The 24,072-nt window shown below is 50.9% G+C and overlaps 3 protein-coding genes across 7 annotated transcripts; 2 read left to right on the plus strand and 1 right to left on the minus strand.

The window, feature by feature from the left end:
- The first annotated feature begins 37 nt into the window (after positions 1-37).
- On the plus strand, positions 38-4,577 carry PDCD7 (programmed cell death 7). The gene is made up of 5 exons (XM_030015289.1): positions 38-825; positions 1,853-1,991; positions 2,311-2,547; positions 3,165-3,252; positions 3,645-4,577. The coding sequence occupies exons 1-5, from the start codon at positions 73-75 to the stop codon at positions 3,760-3,762; spliced, it is 1,335 nt and encodes a 444-aa protein (XP_029871149.1). The 5' UTR covers positions 38-72; the 3' UTR covers positions 3,763-4,577.
- A 242-nt stretch (positions 4,578-4,819) lies between these two features.
- Positions 4,820-18,767, plus strand: UBAP1L (ubiquitin associated protein 1 like). Of its 5 annotated transcripts, none has more exons than XM_030015288.1 (6): positions 4,820-5,547; positions 8,241-8,392; positions 10,203-10,955; positions 12,204-12,450; positions 16,539-16,640; positions 17,594-18,767. In XM_030015288.1, the coding sequence occupies exons 1-6, from the start codon at positions 5,532-5,534 to the stop codon at positions 17,599-17,601; spliced, it is 1,278 nt and encodes a 425-aa protein (XP_029871148.1). In that variant the 5' UTR covers positions 4,820-5,531; the 3' UTR covers positions 17,602-18,767. The 5 variants fall into 5 exon arrangements, with proteins under 5 accessions (XP_029871148.1, XP_029871143.1, XP_040979699.1 ...); XM_030015283.1 differs by having other exon boundaries at positions 12,204-12,413; XM_041123765.1 differs by lacking the exon at positions 4,820-5,547 and adding an exon at positions 5,890-6,671 and having other exon boundaries at positions 12,204-12,413.
- Positions 18,768-20,219: 1,452 nt separating this feature from the next.
- KBTBD13 (kelch repeat and BTB domain containing 13) lies at positions 20,220-23,237 on the minus strand. Its single transcript, XM_030015282.2, has one exon. It carries the CDS (start codon positions 23,001-23,003, stop codon positions 21,621-21,623), a length of 1,383 nt encoding a protein of 460 aa, XP_029871142.1. The 5' UTR covers positions 23,004-23,237; the 3' UTR covers positions 20,220-21,620.
- Between the last annotated feature and the right edge of the window lie 835 nt (positions 23,238-24,072).

Below are 24,072 nucleotides of genomic sequence, written 5' to 3' on the forward strand. Positions count from 1 at the left end.
AGGGCAGGGAGGGGCCCTCCCGGCCGCCAGGGGGCGCTGCGGCGCGGGCGGCGCTGGGCCGAGGCCGGCAGCATGGCGCAGCCGCCGCCCTTCGGCGGGCGCTTCCCGCCGCCGCCGTTCCGGGCCTTCCCGCCGCCGGCGGGGCCCTTCCTGCCGCCCGCCGCGCCCTTCCCCGGCCCCGCCGCCCGCCCGGGGCCCTTCGCGGCGGCGGCGGCGGCGCCCCCGCCTTTCCTCCTACCGCCGCCGCCGCCACCGGCCGGGCCTGAGGGCGAAGCGGGGCCGCGCTTCCCTCCGGGCGGCGGCCCCTACTTCCCGGCGGCTCCTCCGTTCCCGCCGCGGCCGCTGGCTGAGGAGGAGGCGGCGGCGCAGCGGCAGCAGGACGAGCTGTGGCTGTCGCAGTTCCTGGGCCGCCGCCGGGCCGCTCCTCCCCCGCCGCCGCCGCCGCCCGCCGCCGCCAGCCCCAGCAGCGCCCGGGAGCTGGCGGTGGAAGCGCTGGGGCGGGTGGCGCGGCTGGCCTCGCTCTGCCGGACCCTGCGGCGGCGGGAGGCCGAGGGGGACGAGGCGGGTTGGGCCCAGGCGCGGGAGGAGGCGGAGGAGGCGCGGCGGGAGCTGCGGGAGGTCGTGCGGCCCCTGAGGGAGCCCGGCTACCGGGAGGCCCTGCGGAGGAAGGCCGAGAGGGCGAGGAAGAGGAGGCTGCGCCTGCAGCGGAGGAAGCAAGAAGCCAGGGCAGCCAAGGAGGAGGAGGCGGCCCGGGCCGCCGAGCGGGAGGCCAAGATCGACCAGTGGAGAGCCAAGTGCATCCAGGAGGTGGAGGAGAAGAACCGGGTACGGCCCCGAGCGGCCTGATCCTGCCTGCCCCGGCTGCAGCGTGGCTTCCCGGGGACGCCCTCTGGGGCGCCGGGCGGCAGCGTGGCGGAGCCGGGGGAGACCTGCCGGTAACGGGGCTCACGGCGGGCCGTGCCTGCCCGGCACCTGGCTGCGGCACCCCGCCGTTCAGTAGGTGCCACCTGGGTGCTGCATGGGTTCGGCTTGCTTGGAGACACGCTGCTTGCGAGGCCTGCAGCCCTGCTTCTTCCTTAAAAGCCTTGGTGGGCATCTCAGCTTTGCCACGCTCGTGTCCTAGGCCTTAGCAGTTGGGACAGAAAGGTTTCTGAACTCTTGGTTGTGCGTGGAGGTCTTCCTCGCTGGCCCCAGCCTGCGCCAGGCTGTTCGCAGCCACCCTACGGTGGTCAGCGCCATTTCGGTAACCATAAGCCTTGCCTGCTGGCTTCGTCCTTGTAAAGCTTCTTGTTTGCAAGCTTTTGGGTCTCACTGGGAAGTAAAACGGCTCCAAGGCAAAAAAAAAAAACCGACCTCAAACTGGGCTTGCTGGGAAGTGCTGTGGGCATCTTTGTGCTGGCTGTTGGCTAAAGAGCAACCCTTCAGCTGGTGCTAGGTCTGCCGCTGGGATGGTACAGAGCAGCTGTTGGGAAAGGTTTTGTGTTTGGACTGTGGCATGTTAATGGTCTTCAATTACTGAGCTGTAGAGTCGGGATGGTTTATGTTTATTGTTAATGTTTTTCCTAACTTACTGTGGATAAAGGTTATCAGGCTTTATGAATTCATTACCCATTTGGCCCGAATTTGTGAGTTGCTCAGCATTCTTTTTTTTGTTTCCTGAAGTCTATCATGTTTTAGCTTTTTCACAGAAAGGCAAGGTTGGATGGTTGACTTAACTTGCAATGGCTCTGTTACTGGGAAGTTATTCTGATCTCCAGTGTTTTGTTAATCTTTTTGAAAGTACCATTTCATTCTTGTCTACGTGGGATATTTCACACATAGTGTCTCATTTTTTTCTTTCTTTCTTTCATAGGAACAAGAACTTAAGGCTGCTGCAGACAGTGTCTTATCTGAAGTACGGAAGAAACAAGCAGACACAAAGAGGATGGTGGACATCCTGCGCGCATTAGAAAAGCTTCGGAAACTGAGAAAAGAGGCCGCTGGCAGGAAAGGTTAATTACGAGATTTTTACCAAACTTTTTAAATTGTGCACGCAGGAAATAAGATGATGTGCACGCCCTGTGCTGGCTAGCAAGGTGCAGCTTGAAAAAGCTGTTTATTTATTAGTGATTTTAGTTATAAAATGCTGAGTACAGTGGTGGTGTTCCTATGTTTCCAAGCTCTTTCTTGATAGAAGAATTATTCCAGTAAGATAGTTGTTAGCAATGTTAAGCTCATGTTCCTCTGAGATTTTGCCAGCTCCGCTCTCAAGTCTGATAACACAGCCCCTTCTGAATTTGAAAATTTAAAGTTAATTCTCTTTCTTTTTAGGTGTTTGTCCGCCCCCCTCAGCAGACGAAGCATTTGAAAATCAGGTGGAGAGTCTCAAAACTTTGCTGAAAAATCGCACAGAGCTGTATGAAGCTGAGGAGAGAGCATTAAGAGTTATGTTGGAGGGAGAACAGGAGGAGGAAAGGAAGAGAGAAATGGAAAAGAAACAGAAGAAGGAAAGGGAAAAAATACTACAGCAGAAACTCGAAATTGATTCCAAGCTGTTTGGAGATCCAGGTAAATTCTGCATGCCATACTTAACAGTTATTTTTCCACACCACACCCCCATCTCATAGGCACTGGGTTTAAAATGCAGGCGCAAAAATAGTTGAGAAATAAATCATCCACTGGAGTAATTTGTGGTCTGAGGAAAAGATGGGATAAACATGGTGTGCTGTTAACACGTGTGATGTAAGAAGAACTGTTTAGCTCTTCAGTGTAGACTGCAGTATATTTCAAGCCAATTTCATAATGTTTTGCAAGAAGAGGTTGTAGATTAAGCTGAAGTGAGAATAAACAGAATAGATTGAAGACTTCCAGCACCTAACAGATGCTTTAGTCTGGTGATTTGGTAAGTGCCACTCGGGTAATCTGTAAAGATTCAGTGTCCATATGTTCCCTTTGTTTAGATGATGGAGGCAGGAAAAGTTTTGCTGGCCTTGACTTGGCTCTGACAGTTCTGGTAAGGATGAGGAGACATACGAAACATGTCCTTAATGTATTACCTAGGGAAGTGATTTCAAGTTACAGCTGGGGAGTAGCAAATGAGTTGGCAAATTTGGGGTTTCTAAGACTTTCTAAAACCAAAGGTCTCTCTGGTTTATTGAACGATTTCTGTGTTGGTGTTTTAACAGATGAATTTCCTCTAGCCCACCTATTGCAGCCCTTCAGAGAGTATTACTTACAAGCTGAGCATTCTGTAGCAGCTCTAATCCAGATCAGGTAAAACCAAACAAAGTCTTTACTTTATTATCAAAGATGACAAGTATTGTTTGTTGAGGTTGTAAAATTATGGTCCCTTTCGGTTCACTAGCTTCCAAATATGGTTATGCAGTGAATTGTCCTGTTTTTTTTCAGCTAAGGATCAAGCTTGGTAAGAGTTGTATCCAACAGATGCCTGTGTGAGGCAGACTGCACTTCCATGCATAACCATTCCCTTTAATGGAATAGTACATATAATTTTCACATTTATGTTTGAAAAACAAGTTTCAGAGTATAATTTAAAGTGGTTTGTGTATTGATCAGTATGGAAAAATACCTCTGTGGGTATATAATAAGTCTTACTACCAAAGTCATACCAGCTCTCCTCTCAAACAATGCTTTCTCTGTTAAAGGCATGAATGGGATCAGTACTTGGTGCCAGCTGATCACCCTGAAGGAAGCTGCATCCCTCCAGGATGGGTTCTTCCGAGTCTCCCCACAAACGACACTTGGGCCACTGCTGTCAGATAATTTAGTAATAAATTATTTTAACGTTGGAGGAATGTTTCATTATAATTGCGCATGCAAACATGAGAGGGTCTGAGGAGGAAGTCTCATCCTCTGTTTTGGTAGCCAGGTGCTGGAGTGTCTTGAAGAAAAGCGTAAGAACTGTTTTTGCCATCTGACTCTGCAGGGAAATACCTGAGCAAGCCCAAAGCTGCTAGGCCTCTTGTGGCCTACAGTCCCGCTGCGAGTTTTGTTAACGCATCTCAATCTTAATAAAGAAACATTGCTGACGAGGGTATTTGTGCCAGTATTAACATCCTATTTTTAGTGGCTTTTATCTTTATAAGCCTAAATCCAGATGATGAAATCTCCAGATAATCAAGAAGTTTAAAAAATAAATGAGATAATTAGTAAACATGTTTTTCTTCTTAAATGAAGCATGTCAGGCATTACTGTCAAAATAGTTCCTGTATTTTTGTGTGTAGAAACGAACCTACTGCAAGTTTAAACAAATTCTGAAGTACAAACAAGACAGGGTTTTTCAAGGTTGATTAAAGCAGCTGTTGACATTTTACTCTTGTGGACTAAAACTGGTACCACAACATGGAAAAAATTCCCAGTTGTGGTGAAATAGGTCAGACAGCCATGTGAATATATATAAATTTGATGAATAAGCCTGCTGGAAAAAAAATAAAACCTGAAGTCTAACCTACTGTACTTTTTTTTGCCTATATAGCTATTTTTGTATAGGGATGGATCATGTATATAGTATTTGATTAAAAAATGCAGCTTTATTTTGTAAGTTGTTTTTTGTATGGAATAAATAGAGAAAAATGGAATTTTTTTTGTTGGAAGTGTTTTTACTCCGAGGGAGAGACTTGTAGTACTTGGCATCAAACACAACTGCAGTGTGGAGAGAATTGCTGGCAAAAGGTTTGTGTGAAGGAACTTCTCCCTCCTACAAGGTGACAGAGTCATCTGATTTCAAAGCCTTCCATGTTCTGGACAGTTTGGCTGAAACAGCGGCAAGCCGTATGGGTTTGGGCATTTGCTGGTCTACGCAGATTGTCGTGGCGTCTTCCCAGAGCTGCAGTTGTTACTCTTGCTTAGCCCTAATGTGTGGGAATGGATTTAATCTCTCCAATTCCTTGCCTCCTTGCATCACAACATTGTGTAATTCATGGAGGAGGCAACGTAATTGCCTAAATTCAACACTTGGGCCTTTATACATAATGTTAATAGTTCTTGGGCTGAAGCTTTGTATTGCTTTCTGTTAGTAAGAGCACATGAACTAGTAATTTTTGACAGAGTTAGAATTAATCTGTGTGTGGAAGTTTGCAGTTCTTGCTCACATGTGTATTGCCTGCCTGTAGCACCCCAAAATACAGATTACCGTGAAGTCCTCTGAGGCAGGGGTTCTGATTTGCATGTCTGTACATCCTCCCATCCCTACTGTCACTTCTAGCATCTTGTTACTCCAAGAGCTATGGCTGGGTCAGATCCTGGGGAGTCTTACCTGATGAAAAAGCCAAAGTTGAAATAGCATAAAAACAATTGCAGAAACATTTTCAGTTCGGGAAGCTTAGTGACCGGAGAATGCTCTGCTTAAATAGTTAGGCTCCTTATCCCATCAGCACGTCTGATGGGACAGGCTAACCGCTTAAGCTATGATAATCCTAAAACTGTCAAAGTCAGATGCTTGTCTGACACTGCAAAAATTTAAAGAACTGAGCAGTAGGTAAGCAGGAAGCGTAGAAGCACCGCTGTTCTCCCTACCCTGCAAGAGCAGCTCCATGATTTCATCTGACGGTAAGGATAACTTCATATTGTTAATAAAAATAGGACTTGAAAATGCCAGCGGATGATGCACGTTTAGGTGTCTTTCAATCCCTCAAGCTTTCTGTGGTTTGTTCCACATAATTTGCTCTTGTCTAATGATGTCTGCGTTAAAATGTTTTATATTTTTAGTGAGGGAGATGTTGAAGCCACAGATGGAAGAGGACTTTAGAATCTTAACTTGCAAAATACATGGAGACAGGGTATTAATTCTTAAAAAAACCTTGTGTATTCATGTTTAAGATGCAAATTTGTCAGAGTATAGTATTTCCTATGATTTTTATGTTTTAAAAGATTTAAAAGATAGCCCAGAAGAAAAGAAGGGTCAGCTATGAGTTTCTGAGACTCGTTTGCATCCTATTCCTTCCCTGGTCCCAGTACAGTTCAGGTTTCTCATGGTTCTAAGGCACATCCTCCTCCGGATACGAATTTGGTCATTTGCCAGCCTGTATCTTTGATGTGAAAGTGGGCAGGGCTGGCGTGAAGCAGATGAGGTCAGAACCCTTGTAGGAGTTGCTTTCCTGGTGCAAATTGGTGTTTATGACTGACCCTCTTTAAGTCTTGTCTAGTAGCATTTTTTGTTGTCATCGCTGCTCACCCCAATGTCCTTCTTTTTTTCTGAATAGTGTTTTGGGGAATTAACACTTGTGGGAGCCTTTCTTAGAGCACGGTATTTATGCAGTGAAATACGGTGAGATGCGGTGCCATAATCTCTCCGTATTTTCTTCATCGTGGTTTCAGACGCATTCATTGCCCGTCTCCATCCCTTTAAGTGGCATTTAAAACCAAGTAAAGCCATTCTAGGTGACAGGCGATGAGATACTCTTTTCCTTTGCACCTTCGTACTGCACAGCTGTCGTGGTTTAACCCTAGCCAGCAACTAAGCACCACGCCGCTGCTCGCTCGACATTATTCCCATACTAAATCCAAACCATAACACTATACCAGCTACTAGGAAGAAAATAAACTCTATCCCATCTGAAACCAGGCCAACAGCTTTTGGGAAGAGTTGATTTACAGTGTAAGCTGCCAGGAGGGTCCGTCCCTCTCGCAGGCAGGGGCTGCACGGCCACACAGAGGAGTGGGAGGAAGCTGGGGTAAGGTGGCTTCACTTAGAGATCTTTTCACATGTTGTCTTCGTCACTGCTGATGTGGTTTGTAACTTACGTGGAGCCCTCTTAGGCTGGGGAGCAGATGGCCTGGCTCCGTGCAGGCTCCCAACACGTTGTCCGTGTCGCGTGTTAGCAGCCATACATGTGCGGGAGCTGCAAAGCTGGTTAGGGGCTCTGCCTGCGCTACAGCCCCGGGTATTAAAGGCTCCTGGCGTAAGCAGGCGAGGGACAACTCTTGTAATTCTGATAAGAGCAACTGAGCTGAACCGAGTGATTGTGCGTGTTGCTCTTCCTTTGTGGTCTAGAGGCAGTTCGTTAGTCCTTTGCTAATGTAATAAATGACCTTGAATGCCATTCCCCATTATAGACCATTACTTATGCATTAAGCAGGCAGCTTTTTCTTCCTTGTATACATTCATCTGCTTATTTTCTTTTTGTGGAGTGTTTATCCTCATTGTTATAAAAGCCATTTCTTTTTAAAGGAAAAAAATTAATTGGTAAAAGTACTCAGGGTGTCACACCAAGTATTTACTGTTTGTCTTGAGGGTGACTGCTGAGGACTTTGGGATGAACAGGCACACGCTGCAGGTACCAGAACTCGGTGGAAGACTGAGCATCAACTCTTGCCAGTTGACAGTATATAAAGAAAATTATTTTGCATGCTGTCCTCACTGGGAAGCTGGGGACTCGAGGCTTCATGCAGCAAGTAGTGGCTTTTTACTAAATTGAGACATTTTTACAGAGCTGATGGCTATGTTATTGCAGTGATATTTTCCATGCCACCATTCCCAGTTCCTCAGAAATTTTAGTCTCCCCTGCTATTCCTGATCTAAAAACATCACCCCACTTAAAATGAATACGTGGTTCTTAAAAGCTAATCTGGCCTTAAAATGGCTCGTTCGACATACCTCTAACGCCAAGGCTTGCCTGACGCACCAGCCTCCTTGTCTGGCTCTCGGTAAGCTGCTGCAGCACTGGAGGGGATGCCCTCACCCCAGGTCCCCCGGGCTGCTCCGTGTGACGGCTTAGGAGCACGTGGCTGAATGCCTGAGCTCCGTGACCACGGCTGCTCTCGGGTCACGCAGAGAGAGGAGACCGGTGAGGTGTCCTCCTTGGCTGCGGTTTCTGCCTCTGTAACTGGAAAAAGTGCTCGGTCTGTCCCCAGCTTGGGAAAGGGAGCATGCGATGGGCAGCGGAGGGAGAAGGAGAGGCAAGAGGAGGGATGGGAAGCAGCGGGTCATGCATGGAGGTGGAAATGGAGGAGAAAAAAGCTCAGGATCTCTGCCAAATGAAGCTGTAAGCTTGGTCAGGTCCTGCTGGCTAAAGCTCAGAACAGCAAAGGTTAGCTCAGACCAATCTTCCTGGTATCAGTAATTAAGAGTTTGCAAATCCGGGTATTGCACACAGTGGTTTTTACTTGGCCGGCAGCATCTCTAAGGGCTGCGTTCCTTTTACTGGTGTCACTTGAAGTAGCTCATCTTTCTCTCCTTCCACCCAACTTAAAAGGTGCTAGTCCTGCCTTCTACAGTTTTGTTTCTTCCCTTCCTCTGGCAGCAAGAAATCAGACAGCGGCAATGAGCTACCTGGATGAAGTTCCCTTCCGGATGGCCAGGAGCCTTGACAGCGACTCAGGGGGAGAAAACACTTTAATCACCGCCCCGGCCATCGAGCTCCCCGACTGCGCCGACATCCTCATGAGCACCATGGTGAGTTGCTTCTGCTTGCATCTGCACCCGGATTCGCTTCTGGTGGGATGCTCAAAGGGATGTCAGCGGCATTTGCCTTTTCTTGTGAAAGATGGGAAGGGAAACCTCTCCTCTTAATTGGTTGGTTTGCAGGAGGGGGAGGAGGTGAGGACGATTTGTGGTGGGTGGGAGTGAGGAAGGGGTAGGTTTGGGTTTGTTTTTTTTTTAATCTCATCCAAGCAGGAGGGTTGGGTTAGGTCTTTCTGGGATAGGAGGACAAACTTCAGGCTCTGCTCTGGAATTGTTTCCTACTCTGGAATCATCACCATCTCATTTATTAATAATATTTATTAATAAATCTAACAGAGATGTAAGCAGGCAACACTACCTGTGCTGGCAACATAAATATATAATACGTGTATATATATTAAAAATATCCTGTGGCGCTTTGTGATCTTCCACATTGCTCAGTCCTAAACTGCTTTTGAATCTACACCTGTTGCTCTAACAGCTTTGTCACCAATTTTAAACCCTGGCACAGCAATTCGAAGAAGCTGTCTGTGCTCTGGAAGGGGGTAGGAAGCCTTTCCCTGTACAGTTGCTCTGAAGGTGTGGAGTTGGCTCTCCGGGCTTATGGGTAGGGCTAGCCCAGCTCCAGTCGAAGACGATTTCAGGAATACTTTGCTTCTTCAGCCTTAAGTAGTCTTACCCATAGATGGGGTCAGTGCACTTCAAGGGAAGAAGGCGATCTGGGCGATCCCAAACAGCCTCTGATCGCTCCTGGTGATGGGTGAACCGGCAGTAAACCCCACATCTGGCTTGTCGCTGGTTCAGCCTTGCTCATCCCTCCCCGCAAAACGACACCTCCCAAATCCACAGGACGTGTTTAACATGAAGAGTTGCTGTGTTGTTCATTTTAAGCAATTTCTCTAAAGGAAATTTTAATGCACACATTTTTTTTGTCACCTGTGTAGAGGCAGATGATGGTCTGCATCCCCATGGACCAGCTGAGGTGGTCCACCACCACATCCTATCCTGGAAAACCCCGAGCCCCAGGTTTGCCCCTGGTCAGGGACAGGTCGGTGCTCCCCGCCGAGGCCGAACGATTCCGCTGGTGGTCCAGGCTGATCCTTGTCAAGGCATGTGGTGGTGTTTTCCTCAGGGAGGCTGGTTTGGGTCCATGGCAGGGAGCAGTAAAAACAGCATTCCTGGGCTGTGAATGTACTTGCCTGCCTGTCTGGAGGAGACCTTGTTTGGAGAGCTCTGGGACGGGCAAGGCTTGTTTGTTCCAGGAAAACCCTCAGATTTCAGTCTCAAACACGCTTATATTTTAAGCCAGACTACGTGGAAATGATGACTCTGTTGTGGGACTGGCCAAGCCCCCAGTGCTGCCGGAGATACCCGCGGCCGGTCCTGCCTCTGCCCAAGGTGCCGTCTCCCCCCTTGGTGGCTCCTGAGCCCCTGTGCCAGCGGTGGCTCTGCCAGGCACCACTAACGGGTGCTGTCCCCTTCCACAGCAGCCAAACTGACACAAAACCACCTCCGAGCGTAAAACACCTATCAAAAGAATTGTAGATACAACTCAAAATAGTAATAACTTTGCAGCCTGATTTTTTTCAAGTATAAATTTGGGGATTCCCTCTGGGGATGAGGCTGGCAGTGCCCAATCCTACAGCCCTAGTGCCCGCAGCCAGCCCTGATGCTCAGGGAAGTAGGAACCAATATGGGAAGGATGCAGTTCTTAAGGTGCCCTCGTGAAGCACCTGATTTGCTCCGTGCCGCGTGGTCTGGTTTCAGATGCCCTCACCAGCTGCTTCTTGCTCTTCCACAGCACGACTTCTCGCTGGAAAGAAAAGTCCTTTACTGGGTCGAGGTGGCCTCTCAGCAGCAAACCTCCCGGCATCGGGTCACCTCTGAAGTTGTCCCCACAGCTCCGCCGTGCTGGCTGCTGCTGGTGGACCCTGCCGACAGCTACGGGGGGAGAGCGCGGGACGGGGCGGTGCGGCGCTGCGTCAGCCTGAGCGCTGCCGACGACAGCTACGGGTACCCCAAGAGCAGAGGTGCCTTGTCAGACACCGAGAGCGAGACCTGGCACTCCGAGGAGGATGAGTACTCGGAGGACGACGAGTACTCCTCCACCTCCTGGGAAGAGAACGAGAAAGATGAAAAGGTTTCCAGGAGGAGAAACACTGGGAGAGGTGTGGCTCCGCATCCTGGCTTTTACCAGACCCGACCAAAGACATCGCCTGGCTTGCTGGAGCCCTCGCCGGAGAACAGCGGCCACAACCCAGCCAGCCCATACCCGAGCAAGCAGAGAAGATCCATGGTGATATTTAACAACATGAAGAACGAGCTGGAAGCAGCCAGGAGGAAGCTGGCTGCTTTGGTGCATCCTTTGAACAGAGCCACCGGGGAGAGCAGAGGGGTCCCGGTGCCACGGCCGCTCCCCCAGCACCCCCGCACCAGCCGCAGCGTCAAGTACGGGCCGGCCCCGGACGCGTCCCACCTGGGGACCTTGGTGCCGGCTCCTCCGGCCACGGCCGCCCCGATCCCCCCGATCAAACGGCATAAGCCCACGGTGCCGGTGAGGTGTTTCCTTCTGGTAGCCTTTTGCTTGTTGCTGAGACAGGAGGGAGGTGGAGGGTGTCGAATCGGTCCCGTTTGCTGGGGTCTGGCCAGCAAAACGGAACTGAAATGGGGCTTCGGGAGCACAAAACCCATGAAAAATTGCTGACGAGTTTTCATAAGAAGTGAAGGAAGGGGTCTTTTTTATGCTGGGCTTTAAAGGCAAGCTTTCTGGGAGCACGTTTACTTGCTCTGTCCTAAGCAAAACATCCCTGTTTTCCCAACAAGCAAGGCATTTTATTTGATTTTCAACTGAAACACTAAAAAAAAAAGTGAAATATTTTTTTCCCCTCTTTCCTCTCCATTTTCCCCCCTCTAACAGATATAAATGGGGTTTATGGGGAGATGCCCCCTTACAGCCATCATGTCTTTTCTAGGAAACTTTGGACTTCATAGTCCTATAAGAAACACAAATCATTTAATGATAGAGACAGTGATGTGAAGTGATGGAGTAAATACTGCTTTCCATCACCTTAAATCTGAATTGCACCATGGTTTTTAAGAAATCACATCTCATCCAGCTGCTTGAGAGACTGAGGAGATGAATTACTGAAAACCCGCAATTAAAACCATCAGACACATGAACGGCTGGGTTATTTATATGTAGTTGCATTAGACATAGGGTAATTAAGGAAAGATTACATGCCCGTGTGTATTTGTACCTTGCCTACCCTGCTCAGCTGCTGTTACACATGCATCATGCTGAATGCTAAAGCCTCAATCACGGGCAAGCACATGCATGTGCAAGGTCATTTCTGGAGATGGCTTTGTAACAGAAACCCAAATACATCTGATAAACATCGCGGGCGTAAACAGGGCATCAGGGGAGCATCCTCCTGCCTGGGCTGCTGCATTGCCTGTCCGCAGGCAGCACCGCCTCGTGCTTGGCTGGTCAAGGACAAACATGGCATTTATTGCTGGAGAGATGACCAGGATTCCCAGGGAAAAGAAAATGCTTTTGCTCCCTTTGCCCCATGAACCCTCCTGAGCGCTGTTTTCTCTGATCTGTATCTATAGCTGAGCCTGGATTTAATTAAGTCCAGCCTCCTTTGATGCCCGAGGGGGCTTGTTCAATGTATGGGAATTTTCCTCTTCTGGAGAGAGCAAGGTAACTGCTGGCGTTCGAAAGCATTGCTTCAGCCTGGGTCATTTAACATCATTTCATGAGCTGGAGCAAGAAGACAATCTGCTGTTTTTTTTCTTGCAGTCCCTCAGCCCCTACGCCTGCCTCCCCCCTGCCTCCACGCCTGTGCGACCTCTCAGTTCCCACAGATCCAAGCCGGATTCGGCAGCTGACCTGCTCTCGGCGCTGAGCCAAGAGGAGCGAGACCTCATCGAGCCCGTGATAGCCTTGGGCTACCCCACCCACAAAGCCATCCTCACCCTCCAGAAGACTGGAAAGCAAAGCTTAAGTCAGGTTGGTGGAGCTGGCACGGCACCGCAGAAAGCTTTTGGTAAAGAAAAACTTGATTTTCATGGAGAAAGGGATGGCTGTCTTGCTTGGGGTGGACTTCTGATGGCGTTGGGTTTCCCACTTTGGTATCAGACCTCAGTTGACGGGGTTTTCCATGAGATCATGTGTTTGCACTTTTGCTGTAATAAAAAGCAATGAGTCGCGCTCAGCTTTTCAGCGAGTAATAACAGCTGGGTAACGTTATCTGTTCAATCTGTTGTATGGAGCATGGTGTCCTTTTGAAGTACAAATTTTGCCCCCGTATATGGAAACTTTTTGCACATCATTTTTTCCCGGCTGTTAGATTCATATGATTATTGCCATGGCTCATCCTGTCAGCGCAGGACTGTGTGAATACCTCGGAGATTTGTCTGGGCTCTCTCCAAAACACAAGTTCCCCATGTTGGAGCAACCAGGGACTCCATGCAAGCGTTGCGGCTGGGTCCCAGAGCTCTTTTCCTGGAATTTATTGAAAATAATTAACATGTAATGTCCTCCTAGCCCTGGTATCTGAGTACATCACAGCCCGCTGTGCTGCATCCCGATTCCTGAGGTCTCTGCTTGTCCAGATGAAGCCCCCGTGGTCCAGGTGGGCTAGAAGCATCCGTGCCATGAGGGGTGCTGCTGGCTCTGACCCTCTGGCATGGCAAGCTTGGGGCTGGACCTGCCCATCCCAGTGGAGGATTTAATAGGGCTAAATTATCCAAGTAGCTCTTGCAGAGAGAGAAGGAGCTTGATCGCAGCTTAGCAAGAGGGATGTCCACCTGGCTGTCATGCCAGGGAGCAGGAGCAGACCCCGGGCAGAGGTGTGAGCAGGCATGGCACCGAGCAGCCGCTGTTGGGTGCCAGTCTCCTTCCCATGCTCCCGGGGAGCTGCCTGTGCTGCGTGGGCCAGCTCTTACCCGTCTGGTCGGTGCACGAAGCTGCTCTGCGGCTGAGTCATCCTGCAGCTTCTGGCTCCCTCCTGAGACACCCCCGGCTGGACCAGCCTCCCCAGACCCTCGCTGGTGCTTCAGGCGATCGTTGCTGCAAGCCGAGGTGGGAAGGGAAGCTTTATTTCTTCAATTCATAAAGGTTTCATCTAGGCAGAGGGAGATGGGCAGAGCCTAGCCCACGTTCTTTGCACAGAACCGTGCAAGGGTATCTTGTAGCAGCTGCTGACTTCAATATGAAGCAGCAGTGCATCTTACTAAGGATGGAAATGGGTACAGTCTGCTCCCTTCTATATAAACACCAGGACTCCCATTCCCTTGGAGAAGAGATTAATGCACCGAAATACAAGGTCTGCCTTATATCCCGTGCCTTCTTCACCAGCAGTTCCCATCTTTCCCCGTTATGCCCAATACAGCCAAGATAAAACGTAAAGCCTAGCTCTTCATGCATCTACCAAATTAGGCTAAACCTTCCTGGAAAATATGTTTCAACTCAAGTTAAAAACAAGAGCTGTGGGCGCTCTTCATTGCTTGCTGGTGTCACGTGGGGTTTCAGTGTGTGACGATGACAGCTTCAACTGTGAAGATGGATTGTAGTACCAGATGGTAGCCAAAAATTGCTAGATTTCTTTGCAGTGTCAAGTCAAACTGGCACAGCCCACCCTGGTGGAGAAGGCAAGCCTGCTGCCTTAAAGAGGCAATGCCTTCTCAATTTTGGTGGAAGAGCCTCTCTAGAAGGCTCAAGCAGGGTTAGTTGCTTCAATGCACCAGAGGTTCATCATCCAGGATGTCATGGGCAAGGGCTAAACCAAAAATGCATCATTGCATCTCGATCAATGATCACTGATCAATCAAAGATGCATCGTTGATCTGTGGAGCTCTCAATGTGCCTGTGAGCTGAGAAGCAGCAAATGGCTGCAGCTGGTCAGCATCCATCTCCCCAAACAGCCGTAAGCACGGGGTTCAGAGCAGAGTGTTCACCGTGGGACACAGCCTACTGCACCAGCCACCTCCTGGCTGTGTGCGGACGGGGAGCCTCTTCCCATGGACTGCTAGACTCTCGTGAAGTCAGTAATACAGCAAAATATATGTTCAGCTGTGCTTCCATAATGTGCTCCTGCCCCCTTCCTCCTCCAAAAGAATTTGCTGTCTCACCCCAAGCAACAATCTAGGTCTTCAGCACTTCCTACAAGCCTTGCATCAGCCGTCCCCACCAGCAGTGGCTCCCCGAGCCTCTCTGATGCTTGTAGAAGTTGCATCCTTGGTGGTGGCATTTGCAGTGGTGAGTTGAGCAGGGCTGTCTGCCGTGGTGCTGGCTGGGGTCTCCCTGTCCCCCCGGAGAGCCTCTGTCCCTGGAGGCTCAGCTCCATCCCTGGCTTGAACCCTGCTGCAAGCCTGCGGGAGATGTTTACCCTGTTCCTCCACGATGAAATAGTCATTTGGGTCTTTGGTGGTATTTGCTCATGACTTTTTCTGTGCTGGCAGTGGATAGCCCGTGCTCCAGGTGGGTCAGTGAAATGGTTGGTGGTAAGGCTTTGCTCTTCTTAAGCAGCCAGTTGCTAGAGCACCTGAAGCAGGGGACCTCACGGGGACGGACCTTTCCGATGGGAGTCAGCCAAAGTGGTATGGGGATGTGGAAGATAAAAACCCACCGGAAGGGGGATTTTCTCTACGTCACTGCACATGCTCATCTTTGATGTGAAAAGCTGAATTGCTGCACGTAACATCAAGTAGGAGCAAATGAGGGAAGACAGAAATCAGCAGGTTACTGATCTACCAGAGCCTGGAGGTCTCTTCCCACATGAGCAGTTTGTGGTGAGGTTATTGGGTTGGCCATGTAGCAGATAAAGCCAAGCTCTCTAGGAGTGCCTGCACTGGAGGAACTTCACGTCTCAGTGTTATAAGGAGCCTCCTTGAGGGCTACAAGGGGAGAAGGAGCTTCAAGAGGGCAGTGGCACCTCCTCCTCCTCCTCCTCAGTGAGTGGTGGGGCCACTTCTGGACCCAGGGGGTTAGCAGGTCATAGTATTTAAAAACCTGTATTTGTTTAGTCTTGAGGATATATATATATATATATTATTTTTTTAATGATAAAAATCATTGGGTTGACAACAGCACCATTTTCATGCTAGGCTTGAACAGGCTGCCAGGACTGTCTGTGTTCTGCCATGAGCACAGCGAGCGGCTGTCCCTGCTGCAACAGGGCAGGAGAATACAGCAGTGATCTGGGGTTTTTAGTTAGTAAGGTAACAAGGAAAATAAAAATAGGTTATGAATGCCAATAACAAGTGACTAGCTCATTTTTGAGTTAATAAGCTGCTCCTTAAGGCTGACATTTCTTAAAACCCTTACTCTGCTGTTTAGCCAAACTAGATCAACTCAATGTTTGAGGGACATTTTTGGCTTTTTCATATGTTTTATGGTCTTTTAGTGAATCCTTCTCCTTGGCTATGGCAGTGCTGTGGAGGGTGGAGGTCTGTGCGCTGGTGGATCTGGGGAGATATGAATCAGCTTCTCTTTGGATGAAGACGGCACGGCTTCGGGGAGACCCGTGGGATGTTTTTATTCCCCCTGCTATTGTATAGCTCATTTATTATTGGCCGTCCCATATGTTTTTGGACAGTGAATGATTCTCGTGGTATTTAAAAGATACCGCTGGGAATAGCGCTGTCAGCACTCCAAGAACAACGAGGAAAGCCAAAAATAACTGTTTACTTTCAGTAATGACAGCACATGGGTCTCCCCTGGGGTGGGTTTTGTGCTCAGACCCTGGAGCAAACCCCTGGGCGCCTGAAGGCCGGCACATCAAAGGGATGCTGGGTCGGCTGAGGGTAGACATCTCACCGGGACAGGCTTGGCTTCACCCCACAGCCTGGAGGCCATCGCTTTGTATCTCAGATGGTTCAGATGTTTGGTTTGCTCCTCATCCTCCCTCTGCCTTGTTCTCATTCCCACCCTGGAAGAGATGTTGTCTTCTCCGGTGGGAGTCCTGCTGACTGACAGACCTCCCTGGCCGAGCATGAGATGGGAGCCAGCAGGACGATGGTGGCCCAGGTCCACCCCATGAGCGTGTCCCTGGGAGGTGGCAAGGTGGGCTCCTGAATGCATTTTCTCCTGTGTCTGCAAGGTTGGATTAACCCCAGTTGTCGTCTTCTGCAGTTCCTGAGCTACCTGGGTGCCTGCGACCGGCTGCTGAAGCAGGGCTACGAGGAAGGGCAGGTAGAGGAGGCCATGGAAATGTTCCAGTACTCGGAGAAAAAGGTCAGAGCGGGGCAGCAGAGCCCAGCCCTTTGTGCTGTGTCCTCCGGGCTTGCTTTTCCAGCGGACTGCACGCTCCCCTCCGCCTCCGCCGTCCCCCACGCAGCCTCCCGGCAAGCAGCAGACCCCCAGGGCAGTGTCACCGTAAGGACCCCCCCCCGGGAAGGACACCTGCTCCATTGCTCTTCCCCATCCATCCTCTCACCCCGCTCTGCAAACACGATGCTCGCTCAGCCCCTGCGTGGGGAATCCCTCACCCTGAGCCCACTGGCACCCGTGCTCGCTACTTCCCTCCCGGCTCTCCCCCTTTGCATTCGCCCTCCAGGGAGAAGAACCATGGTGGCATGCTGGGTGTTGGTCTCCACCATCAATCTCCTTCCGGGGGTAATGAAGAGCCTGGGGGGGGTTAGAACCGCTTAAAGTTTGGGCTGGCGGTGTTTGACGTGATGCCGACGGCACGTAGGGTTGCCGGCTCACCGCTCGTTAGAGCTGTGGCAGCGGGAGGGCGCCCGGGTCTCGGTATCAGGCAGGGGGTTATTTATTGAGGACGCGGCTCCAGGAGATGTTGTGGTGCTGGGGCCCAGCCTGAGCGAGGGGGGAAGCAGGACAAATTAATTCCAGCTTGCACTCACTGCCTTTTCCAGGTCTCTTTATAACGCAGGCAAACACTTGCATGGAATTCATATTAAACTTTATAAGGAATAAGTGAAGCTAGAGGCTGACTTTATTAAATAGTTCTTATTTTAAAAGTTGATGTAGAGGCACACTTTTAAATGCTAGCAGTGGTATGTGTGCCCTCGCTCTGCTGTCGGAGTGCCCTTCAGCGGTAATACAACCCGGCCAGGTTGTCTGGCTGCAGCCTCGTCACCCAATGCTGTTTCTGCTGCAATTCTACGATAAATCCATCCTTAAAACCCCGTGATAACATCACTCCTTTCTCTTTCTTCTTCCTCCAGGCAGCTGAATTTTTGCGTTTGCTAGCTCAGTTTAACGATATGGGTTTCCAGCAAAATGAAATCAAAGAAGTTCTTTTGCTTTGTGGGAATCAGAGGGAGAAGGCACTGGAAGAGCTCGTGATGAAAACCCAGTGACCAGCATCCTGGACCCCAGTCACAGCTTCCCCTCTCCAAACCAGACCACCAAAGGACTCGGGTGGGTCGGCAAGCACTTACCCTTCTGCTGCTCCATCCCCACCCCGCGCAGCACGGCTCACCAGGCATAAACCTTCAAAGCACCGGCTTGGTTTCTCGTCTCATTTTATGGACACCCATCGTGAGCATGTTTGTCACTGTACTAAGGCAAAGGCTTTATAGCACGAGTGTTTCTCTCTTCACCCACGCATCTCCACCCTTGATCATCTTAGCTGTTTAGATTAGATGCAATAAGATCCAAACCGCCTTCGGCTTAGATTTTGCAAAACCCAAATCACAGTTTTCTCCCTCCACCTGGGGTGATGGGTGTCATGTTTTCAACTACAATCAAATATGGATTCTTAAAAGATGATATAAATCAACAGAAGAGATTGTTTTCGTAAAAACTGAAGGCTTCTGCAGAAACATTTGTTGGTCCTTGCTTGGGAAGAGTCTCAGCTGACTTAGTCATGGTTGAATATTGTAATTGAAATCCAGTCTGATCACATTAGCTTCTCCTTTTAAACGAGAAACTTGAGAAAAATACACAATTCAGTGAGGGTGAGGAAAGAAAACAGGCTGCCCTTGCTCTAGAAATACATGAAGTTTATCCAGTGCAATGAAAAATGGCTTATGCAAGGGTTTGTGCTCGGGTAATTTCATGAAATCAGAACAGAGAGACAGGGAACAGATTGGCTGCCCTTGTGCTCTGCCCAAATCAGGAAAATTCAGGGGATGCTTCCCTAAACTGTGGAGACAGTGGCTCCAAATGAAGTTAAGCACGAGCGTCAGGATCGGGAAAATCTAGATGCCCAGGGGAATTTTTGTATGTAACTAAAGGACGGAGAACAGGAGATACAGATTACCTTACAGGATGTGTCTCTTGGCTTGGCAGTGGAACAGTGGACAGTGTTTTCACATAAGAGTGTATTGTTTTCCTGTGAATTAGATACAGATGCAATTTCTTTGAGTAAAGATGGTTGGAGGGGTTCTTCTGAAATGTATTTGTGTCTTTTCCTGTGAAAATGCCAACTGGCACAACCTAGCAGAGAAAATCCTTAATCAGTTGCATTACTACCATTTTTCCGTTGTATCCTTCCAAACGGTCTCCCAGCCCAACGTACTGCCATCGAGTTAAAACACCATGTCCCTTCTCCCTGTATCTCTAGGTGGGTGCCAAACACCATGAGGAGGGTACAGCCCTCCATGGCTGCCTTCATCCTTGCCTAGATGCAACAAGGAAACTTGGCATCCAGGTTTTGGGGGATTTGACCCATCCATACCCAAGGATGCTTTATACCTGCTCTTCTTTAATGGCACCTAGTACGGCCAAGGGAGATATTCGTGGGGAGCTCACAGGCTCTTCTTGGAGCTCCCAGCCCTGTTTTTCCTCCAGCTTTCCCTTGGTTATACAAGCTTTTATTTTTGATACGGCCCTTATAAGGCAAGTCCATTCTACAGACAGCTTGTCGTTACATTCATCCTTGCCAAGATGATGTCACCTTAAAAAAGAAACTTGCAAAAGGTTAAACTGTGATTAGATAGATCGCTTCGCCTCGAACTGTAATCTTTGGCGGAGTAAACACCGTGAAGATTGAAAGGGCAAGATAACGGTGCCGTGCTGGTGCCAGTAATGTGTAACACTGAGGGCTAAATTCTGGTGGAGCGAAGCACACTTGCAGTGTCGTGCCCACTCACCGTGCAAAGGCTGAGCAGCCTCTCGCTCTCGTTAGAGATTTACTTGGTCCGGGCTTATCATTTTTTCCCCCTGCTTGCAGAGGTAAGAACTGTATCTTTTTTCCTCCCTGTGCACCTAAAATTATCTTGTGTTACTTTCTGTATCGTGGTCCAGATTCATGGATGCAACAAACTTCTCCTCTCTTGGGAGCATCCATGCCATACTCAAACAGTGCCTGCCAAGACCTGCTCTTTCCCCCCGGTGCTACACTTAAAAATCTTAAAACCTTCTGCATTTTGTTGGCAAATATCTTTGTAAAGTCCTGAACTGTCAAACAAACAGCGTGTGAAGGTGAGGAGAGAGGTTGTATCGCTTGGTGGTGTCGGAGCTGGAGGGAAGGGGAGAGCCTGCCAAGTTCAGCTGTCCCGGGTTAGCCACAGGAGCCTGTCATAAATATTTTAGTAACAGAATTATTTTAACTTTATTTTAATGGAGGGTTTAAGCTGTTTGTTCAACTTAAAATGGTTTTAAAGCAATGTGCTTCCATGTGCTGCTTTCAGTTAGGAGAAGATGGTGTGAAATGTTAATTGGCTTCGTCTAGGAAGGGAACAAGGATTTGACTTGATGGGCTTTCTGCTAATGGTCTGCCTGAGGATAGTAACGCTGCTCCAGTGTCCCCTGCCTCCCCCAGGCCACCATCAGACCGGCACCTCCACCAGCTGCGGTCCCCATCGTGGGGGTGACAGCGGGGTGGTGGCCTGGCCTGGTGGCAGAGGGCACGTGGGGACAAGGCTCATCAAGAGGGTTTCAAACTGGATACGGATGCGAGCTGGGGTTTTCTTGTTTGTTTTTGTTTGTAGTTGTGTTGTGTGGGGTTTTTTTCTCAAATGTGGTAACTGTTTTGAAAACGCTGAGAACTTGGCGAGGGTCAGTAGCGGAGGTATTTGAGGCATCCCAGCTGGTATTCCCTTCCGCTCTGTCTCGGCCAGGATGGCACAGGCAGCCCGAAGCCTGCACCATGGACAGGAACCAGCTGAGCCATGGTCTGGGTTTGCTGCTGTCCTGGTCCCCACAGGTCTCCCAGCAGCGCGGTCGCGAAGGGGAGCTCTGCATTCTCCAACCATCCCCAGAGCTGGTGCTGAGGGCTATCAGCCTTAAATACCGGGCGGTGGTATCTCATGAGAACAGCTCATCTTGTTATGCAGCTCTGCTAATGGAGAAGAACTCTGCAAGCCTGACATTGCCATGCAATGGTGGTGCTTTCTCCCTTCCTTCCCTTTTTGCACCCTCTGTATTTCCAATGTTTGCCATGTCCTAAAAAGACCCCGTCTTGGCTCAGATGAGCCTCTGATGAGTGCCAGCACTTGCCACCCTGTTGGGTCTGTGCTGGGGCTTGGCAGACAAGCCTGGAGGAGACAATAGCTAGCTAAAGCATTTGGGGGGTGACAGATGGTTCCCAGGTCCCAGAAACCCCTCGGTGCATTAAGCAACCGGTGCTCAGGAGATGCTTTCCTTCACCCCCCCACCTTCCCTCCTCCCAGGACCCCGCTGTGGCCAGCAGCAGCCATGAAGATCTCTCCGGGGAGTGCAGGGCTGTGTGGGAACCGCGCTCCCACGTACAGCTCTGAAACGAAGCCGCAGCTGAAAAAGCATTCAGCGGGTAGGAGCAAGCCTTGACGTGGATCCCTGTTAGGAGGTATTTTCCTTCAGAAGTGGGGGAAAATAAAAAAACCAAACCCAAGAGTAATGAAAACCACAGGGTTTTTTATAGCTTTCCTTTTAATTCCAGGATATAATGAATGATTTCCCATCGGAGCAGAGAGGAGGTGGGATGCTGCACACCTTCAGAGTGTGGTCAAAATAAATATAACCTGTGTTTGCATCTCTTTGGTACCTGTCCCCTGAGGAAGCCACGAAGCCCTGTGTGCAGTTGGCTCGTGAGCCCACGTCTGGTAGGACTTTGCGCACAGCCTGTGCAGTGCAGGCAGAGGCAGGCAGCAGCTGCCTGCAGCCCCTTTCCATCTGGCAGGGTCTAGTGTCACCTCCAAGGTCCAATGTGACGCGTTCCTGGAACTGGGCAAGGCTCTGCGGAGAAGGAGAGGAGCCCGGGGGACTGGCGGGTGCAGAGCTGAGGCCACGTGCAAGGAGAGCATCCCAACATGGGACAGGGGCCACCTACGTTGCAACATCGTGGTCACGCCTCGGCAGCCGCAAGAGGAAGGTCTGCAGGGAGCCGCTGCGTGGGAAACCTGCCCGCTCCTTCTTGAGCCTCCAGGTCTCCTCTTCCACGGAGTAGAGGAGGGTCAGCATCTTGTTGACAGTGTAGACGGTGTCACCCCTGATGACAGCGGTGAAGAGGGCTCCTTTGCTGTTCAGGAACTGCCCGGGCAGGGCGGTCCACTGCCGCGACGTCAGGTTGAAGCAGTCGATGACGCAACGCAGGAAGTCATCTGAGGGGCCGTTGCGCATGACGTAGAGGTTGTCGCGGTGGGCCACCATGCAGTGCCCATAGCTCTGGTGCCGCTTGAGCTCGGTGACGGGAAGCCACGCGTCTTGCTGGGTGTCGTACTCATAGATGACGGTGGTGTCCAGTGGCTTCCACAAGCAAACAAAGATCTGCCCCATGGCTTGGGCGCAGGGTGCCGCCGTGCTCGGCTGTGGCAGGTCTGAGACAAACGTCCAGGTGCTGGAAGCCACATCGTATCTCTCCACAGACTTCAGTGAGATCTTCTCATACTCCCCGCCGATGGCGTAGAGGTAGCCCTCGTGGCCCACCAGCCTGACGTCGTAGCGCAGCTGATGAGGGCTGGGGAACTCGCTCCAGGCATTGGCGTCGGCGTCGTAGCAGAAGCTGCTCTCCACCACCTGCTTGCTGGCCCCGTAGACGCCGCCCACGATGTAGATCTTATTATCCATGGTTGCCATGCCGGCTAGGAACGTGCTGGCGCTCAGCGGCAGGCAGGAGAGGGTCCTCCATGTGTTGGTCTCCTCATCCAGGTAGCAGATGGTCCTGGAGAGGTCCTCCAAGAACTCGAAGGTTGGGGTGTGGGCTCCCACTGCCACAAAGGTGCTGGGTAGGAGGGCTTCCACATAGGCCAGCAGGTCAGTGGAGAGGCAGTCCAGGTAGTCCTCCAGCTCGGTGTAGCTGTCCCTAATGTAGAGCGCAGCGCAGTGGAAAAGGTCCAGGAGACCGAATATGGCAGCGGCTTGATATAGCAGGATGCAGTTGTCAGAGTTGATGGAGTGGATCAAGTACTTGGCCAAGGGCTTCACCTGCAGGAAGGCGGCACACTCAACCGCCTGGAAGGTCTCTTCACTGCTGAGGATGGGCCTCTCACCCGCCAGCACCCGCAGCATGGCGAGGAACCCGGCCGCGCTCAGCTCCCCCAGCCCGATCTCCTCCTGCGTGCTCTCCCTCATGCCTGAGCGGAAGAGGGCACGGAAGTACTCGCTGCTCTCCACCAGCAAGGTCTTCTCCACCCAAAACGACTGCTCCTCCACCCGGATACGCACCCGCTCCAGGGGGCCTGTCGGGGAGCCTTCCTCCTCCGGGGTCATCCTCACCCGGGGTCTCAGTGGCTCTCGGGGGGGGTGTGGGGCAGCACCCGATGCTCCTCTGTGCTGCGTCCTGGCGCAGCCCCGTCCTGCCTCCACCACCCTTTGATGCCTTTGCTGCGCTGCCCGGCGGCCGCCACGCCGCTGCCTTGTAATATAAATACCTTCAGCTAAAGATAGCTGAGCTCGTGACCAGGGCCTTTCAAAGGCATCTGCCGAGCTCAGCTGCCCACCCAAAACACAGGCAGGGCTCCGGCGTCACCAGCCGGCGCGGGTCACAGCGGAGATGCCTGGCTCTGTCACAGCTCTCCCATGGAGGATGCTGTGCCGTGCCGGGGGAGATGGGTTTTGCTCGCCCCACTCTTGGGCATCCTCCTTGTGATGCCCTAAAGGGACGGTCCCTACCCGGGGGAGGGCAACACGTTTGCATGGCTGGGAAGAGCATGTTGCTGCACTATTTTTTTTTTTTCCCTTAAAAAGTGGGGTTTACAGCCACAGGGAGGTAACCGATGCCAGCAAATCTCGGTGCTGTCCAAATCTCGGCCGTGGGAAAGGGGCTTTTCTGCCCCCTGAACATGGCCATGGGCAGGGAGAGACCTTTATGGGGCCGTTCCCTTTGCGACCCTCCCCAGGGAGGAGGCATTGAGCAACCCGGGCAACATCCATCCCACATGCAAGGAGCCATAAACCAGCCTGTGCTTCATCTGGGGATCCCATGGTGAGGAAAATGAACTGCAGCAACCCCTTCTTGCCAAAAAAGTCCCCTCCAGCCACAAGGCTCGCCCCGCTCCCCGTTAACACCCAGCTCCAGGCAGAGACAACCCCCCTGTGACTCATGTAGAGGTTGACGGTGAAGAAAAGTGTTATTAGTGGCACATTGCTCGTTTGTGTACTATTCACGGCTTCTTCTGGCTAGAAATCCCATTACACCTCTGCCACGGGGTGCCAAGGAGGGCCAGCAACAGCACTCACCCGGGCGGCTGCACCCTGAGTCTCCCCATTGCCACCTGCAGCTGGTGTTTATTTTTGATGCGTAATTTAACCCAAGCAGCCCACCCTGTTGAAGGTATAT

Source organism: Aquila chrysaetos, chromosome 5 (genome assembly GCF_900496995.4).
Source record: "Aquila chrysaetos chrysaetos chromosome 5, bAquChr1.4, whole genome shotgun sequence".
Classification (NCBI taxonomy): domain Eukaryota; kingdom Metazoa; phylum Chordata; class Aves; order Accipitriformes; family Accipitridae; genus Aquila; species Aquila chrysaetos.